Here is a 5722-nt window from a genome sequence, read left to right on the forward strand (position 1 = left end):
TAGAAATAGGTAGACGAAAATATCTCTTATGTAATTTTGACTGAAAAATATTATTAAAATTAATTTAATATATTTTTTTATTTTTTATTTTAAAATTTCATGCTATTTCTAAACAAAAAAATATATTTCAATTTTAATTAAATAATATAAAATTAAATAAAAAAAATATTCCAAAACATATTATTTAAAATTAAAATATCACGATAAAAGTTATGACATGGTATAAAATTAAAATATTGCATTAAGCGACGTTGTTGGTAGCCACCGCTACTAAAAAGACATAATATAATAAAATTTAATGTCCATAATTGTACCTTTGCAAAATAATTGAGTTTTGTATTAATTCTATATTATTTTATCACGCATACCAATCCACCGACTCAGATATAATTGACTTCTGTATTAATTCTATATTAGTTTATCACGGATACCAATCCACCGATTCACAGCGAATGTATTTGTTTGAGTCTTGTACAGCGAATGTATCTGTTTGAAGTCTTGTTTTGGTGGTGGGCCTACTGGTTAATTTGTCGTGTTGTGGTGGTCTGTCATTTGGTAATAATTACACGACAACACATATGCATGTGGTGGGCTAATGATACAGTCAACTTTCTATTTCACGTCCTTGAAGCGTCCGTGACTGTTTCTCCAATTCTAATAAGATCATCTTAAAAAATGGAATGGAGCGGAGGAATTGACCGGACGCTTAAAAGTCATTTGGATTAAAAAAATTCAACAAATCTTGTAAAGGTAGTGTTTGAATTGTGTTTTTATGATGGAAATAGATTCCGTACCATAAAAAATGTCTAAGATACTTAAAATTTCGAAGTTTAACAACTATAATCTGAATTTACAAAAATTCTTGCAAGATTTTCTTTAAATATAACTAAAATTTCCACAACTTTCCGAGCAACTCTTCAACCTTGTTAGACTACGGGTTAAAAAAACCGCCAAATTCCATCCCTCGAATTACCCCCTATTTCTATATATATTTTGATGGAATTACCCCCTAATTCTATATATATTATGATGTAAAACTTCGGGAAGCTCCTCTCAGCGCAAACATGTACCCTCACGGACACTAAATTCAAGATACTAGGAAGAGCCTGTGGAGTGTGGAATTACCCCCTAATTCTATATATATTTTGATGGAATTACCCCCTAATTCTATATATATTTTGATGTAAAACTTCGGGAACACTAAATTCAAGATACTAGGAAGAGCCTGTGGAGTGTGAAAATGGCGATCCAGTTGGGTTCTGAGCCCGCAGTCCAGAGATGCTTTGAGTTTTTCGTTCAACTCGCCAGTACTGCTCTTCTTCTCCTTGTATTGGTGACGACATGGACTTTCTTCTTCAGGAGGAGAAAATTGACGTTGCCTCCAGGACCGTTTCCATTTCCAATTATTGGAAACCTTCACTTGATGGGACAGCTTCCACACAGAGCGTTAGCAGAGCTTTGTCTCAAATACGGGCCACTCATGTCTCTACGCCTCGGTTCCGCCCTCACCTTAGTCGTCTCCTCTCCAGATATGGCCAAGGAATTCCTCAAAACTCATGATCTGTTTTTCGCAAGCAGACCTACATCCACTGCCACTAAGTACCTCTGGTACAACTCCTCTGACATCACATTTTCTCCGTATGGCCGCTACTGGAGGCAAATGCGTAAACTCTGCGTCTTACAGTTGCTGAGCTCAAGACGAATAGATTCCTTTCGCTTCATAAGAGAAGTCGAAGTTTCGGCTATGATTCGCTCTATTAATATTTCATATCATGAAGGGTTTTCGCCAGTGAACATTAGCAAGGCTGTGTCAGCCCTTGGGATTGATATAATCTGCAGGATTGCCTTCAGTAGAAAGTATACTGACCAGCAGTTAATGGGCAGTAAAGGGATCCACTCAATGATCAAGGAAACGTTTGTGTTAGCAGGGTCTTTCAACATCGGAGATTACATACCATACTTGGCGTGGATGGATCTTCAAGGTCTCAACCATCGTTTGAAGAACATACACAAGGCACAAGACAACTTGTTAGAGAAGATACTAGAGGATCACTTTTCGCAGAATAAGCCCAACGCCATGCCAGATCTTGTGGATGTTTTGTTGGAAGCCTCAGCAGGGAAAAATTTAGGGTTCCAAATAACGCGAAACAATATAAAATCCGTACTCTATGTATATTATTTATTGGCGCACACAAGCGTTTATCGATTCTCTGCCTATTTAGATTTCAATGGCTTTGTGTAAAATATGATAATCGTGATATTGATTTGGGTGTCTTTGCTTGGCAGGATATCTTGTCCGCTGGCTCGGATACTTCGTCTGTAACCATAGAGTGGGCAATGTCCGAATTGCTGAGAAACCCGCCAGTTCTGAAGAAGCTTCAGAACGAGCTGGAACGCGTAGTTGGAATGGGGTGTATGGTACAAGAATCTGATCTGCCTCGTCTCGTTTATTTACAAGCTGTAGTGAAAGAAACGCTTAGACTCCACCCGCCGGGGCCTTTATCGCTTCCCCGCATATCAATGGAAAGGTGCAATCTGTTGGGCTATGAAATCCCCGGCGGGACTCACCTTCTGGTGAACATCTGGGCAATTGGAAGGGACCCGAAGTTATGGGGGGAGGATGCTGAAAGTTTCAAGCCGGAAAGATTCATTGAAGCGGGCTTCCTAGATACAAAAGTAGAAAATTTTGAATGGATTCCGTTCGGAGCAGGCCGGAGACGATGCCCGGGACAGCAATTGGGACTGATTGTTGTAGAGTTTGCTGTGGCGCAGCTGTTGCACTGTTTCAACTGGAGGCTTCCCGATGGTATGAATAATGAGGAATTGGACATGTCTGAAAAGCATCACGGAATTACAGTATCAAGAGCACATGAACTGTTTGCTGTTCCATCTCCTCGCCTTCCAGTGACTGTAACAATATAGATATATTTGTATTCCTAGTTGATTACTTTAATACAAATAGAATAGAATAGATGTGGAGAGCCAGCGGAAATAAAAGCATATGAGATTTCCAACTCTAATAAAATGGGAAGCCTGTCGTTCTAGATGTTATTAGGAGGACACTACCTAGAAGATAGTTTTAATGAGAAGCTTTTGTTGTATATGTAAAGCATTTAATGTATGTAAATAAACGTTATAGTTTTACATCAGTGCTTCATGGTGCGTAATTTTTTTTATATTTTTTATATAGGTTCCTTCAGTCTAGGGATTATAGTAATCGATTTTTCAGCGATGTAGTCTATATGGATATCAAAACTATTCCAGAAATTTTAAGTCAAAGTTTCCAAAAATATCTTCTTGATCCTTTTCACCTCATTACGGCGGCCTCCTAGGCTACTCTCTATCTTGATTTCCTGGAGCTGATAAGAAGTTGCTCAATCTATTTTTGAAGTAAATCCATTGCAAGTTCCCTCCTCCGGATAGCAGCTATAAAGGGGAAACATGATTCACACATAGTGTTTTATGCTAGAAAAGGTCGCCCTTACTTGCTAATATGGTTAGATGTTTACCACTTCACCTTAGTTTATTGAGTTGAGAGAGTGTTGCTGCCCCCCAGCCAGGAAGAGGCAGGTTGGGCCTCCCAGCGATGTGACTCTTGCCAATGACTCCTGTCAATCGACAACTTCCTGTAAAATACCAAAAGCAACTTTGGTGGCATGTTCCCAGGGGACTGGATCGCTGCCTAGAGATGTAATTCATACATATACAAATATGTTAGAATTAAGACAAAAATCTTTGCTATCTCAGACCTCCAAATAAAAGAGCTAAGTCTTCTGCTATTTGCAAATAAAAGAGACATAACAATTATCAATTATCAATTATGGGGAAGAACTTGTTTCATAAAAACTATTCGCAAAGCTATTGCTAATTTAATTATATTGCTTGCATTTTTGCACTAATGCAAATTTAGTTCAATTATATCACTTGCATCTTTGCATCAAAACTAGTTGAGATGAATTAGTATAACAGTTCAGTTGATATATATCAAATTTGATCGAGTTCTTTTTTATTTATTTAGAAATAGAGATACAGTTTTTTTGAACTTCTTGTTAATTGCTCTATTAAAGAACATATGTTATTTCTATGCTTTTAAATTCCCATGAAGCTATTCTTTGTTTTTAAATTTCCATGCAATTCCGGTTATACACCATTTATTTGTAATCCAAATAAGTGATTTCCTTATAATCCAATCCATTGTAGGTCTGGGCCCGATCCCGCTCCCTTTACATCACTGTATCAAATGCAACTACGGGTGATGACCTTGGTTATCACTATAAAACCAGAAATGATGCATGAAAAAGTGCTCGAACAAGCTATCAATCTAGAATTGGTCCATTCAGTGATTATAGAACCGAAATTTAATCTCTACTTTGCTCTGGTACGAGGGCTATAGAAGGAAGGGATGGGCTTTCTTGTTCCTTCACTGGTAATGACAGCCTCCTTGGCGTAGTTTCCCAGCCTGGTAAGTATGCCTATAGTTCCCACCTACGTAAATATATGTGCAATTACTAAGGAGACTTTATCATAAAGCCTATTGCTAAGATCTCTCACTCAATCCTTCAATAAAAATCTCAGACCTCCAAATAAAAGAGCTAAGTCTTCTGCTACTTGCAAATAAAAGAGACATAACAATTATCAATTATCAATTATGGGGAAGAACTTGTTTCATAAAAACTATTGGCAAAGCTATTGCTAATTTAATTATATTGCTTGCATTTTTGCACTAATGCAAATTTAGTTGAATTATATCACTTGCATCTTTGCATCAAAACTAGTTGAGATGAATTAGTATAACAGTTCAGTTGATATATATCAAATTTGATCGAGTTATTTTTATTTATTTAGAAATAGAGATACAATCTTTTTGAACTTCTTGTTAATTGCTCTATTAAAGAGCATATGTTATTTCTATGCTTTTAAATTCCCATAAGCTATTCTTTGTTTTTAAATTTCCATGCAATTCCGGTTATACACCATTTATTTGTAATCCAAATAAGTGATTTCCTTATAATCCAATCCATTGTAGGTCTGGGCCCGATCCCGCTCCCTTTACATCACTGTATCAAATGCAACTACGGGTGATGACCTTGGTTATCACTATAAAACCAGAAAGGATGCATGAAAAAGTGCTCGAACAAGCTATCAATCTAGAATTGGTCCATTCAGTGATTATAGAACCGAAATTTAATCTCTACTTTGCTCTGGTACGAGGGCTATAGAAGGAAGGGATGGGCTTTCTTGTTCCTTCACTGGTAATGACAGCCTCCTTGGCGTAGTTTCCCAGCCTGGTAAGTATGCCTATAGTTCCCACCTACGTAAATATATGTGCAATTACTAAGGAGACTTATCATAAAGCCTATTGCTAAGATCTCTCACTCAATCCTTCAATAAAAATCTACCCCAATGCCTTGCCTCAGGATTTTTCATAAACAAAACTTTGTGTGCAAAGCATGTATTTCAATTATTATGTTGTGGTCTTTAATATAACACTGTTAGAGTATTGTGTAGAGCTGTGGGCCACATAAAGAAGTTGCAAGCAAGGAATCGAAAGGGTGAAGAAAGAGTAGGTGCCACTGTCATATTGAAGCCACCAAGGGACAAAGTTGCGGCTCTTTTAAGAGAATACAATCAAATTCTGCAATCTAACGTGTGATCCACTGCTTTTTTATTTAAAGATAGCCAGGGGTTCAAAGCCGACATTCCAGAATTGAGATAACAACAG

The 5722-nt window shown here is 37.3% G+C and overlaps 1 protein-coding gene across 1 annotated transcript; it reads left to right on the plus strand.

The window, feature by feature from the left end:
* Positions 1-1176: 1176 nt before the first annotated feature.
* On the plus strand, positions 1177-3814 carry LOC149233145 (cytochrome P450 71AU50-like). Its single transcript, XM_089379703.1, has 2 exons — positions 1177-2170; positions 2287-3814. The coding sequence occupies exons 1-2, from the start codon at positions 1241-1243 to the stop codon at positions 2920-2922; spliced, it is 1566 nt and encodes a 521-aa protein (XP_089235829.1). The 5' UTR covers positions 1177-1240; the 3' UTR covers positions 2923-3814.
* The last annotated feature ends 1908 nt before the right edge of the window (positions 3815-5722 follow it).

This window comes from Pinus tabuliformis, chromosome J (genome assembly GCF_031772625.1).
Source record: "Pinus tabuliformis cultivar Carrire ecotype Pingquan chromosome J, CPIR1, whole genome shotgun sequence".
Taxonomy (NCBI): Eukaryota; Viridiplantae; Streptophyta; class Pinopsida; order Pinales; family Pinaceae; genus Pinus; species Pinus tabuliformis.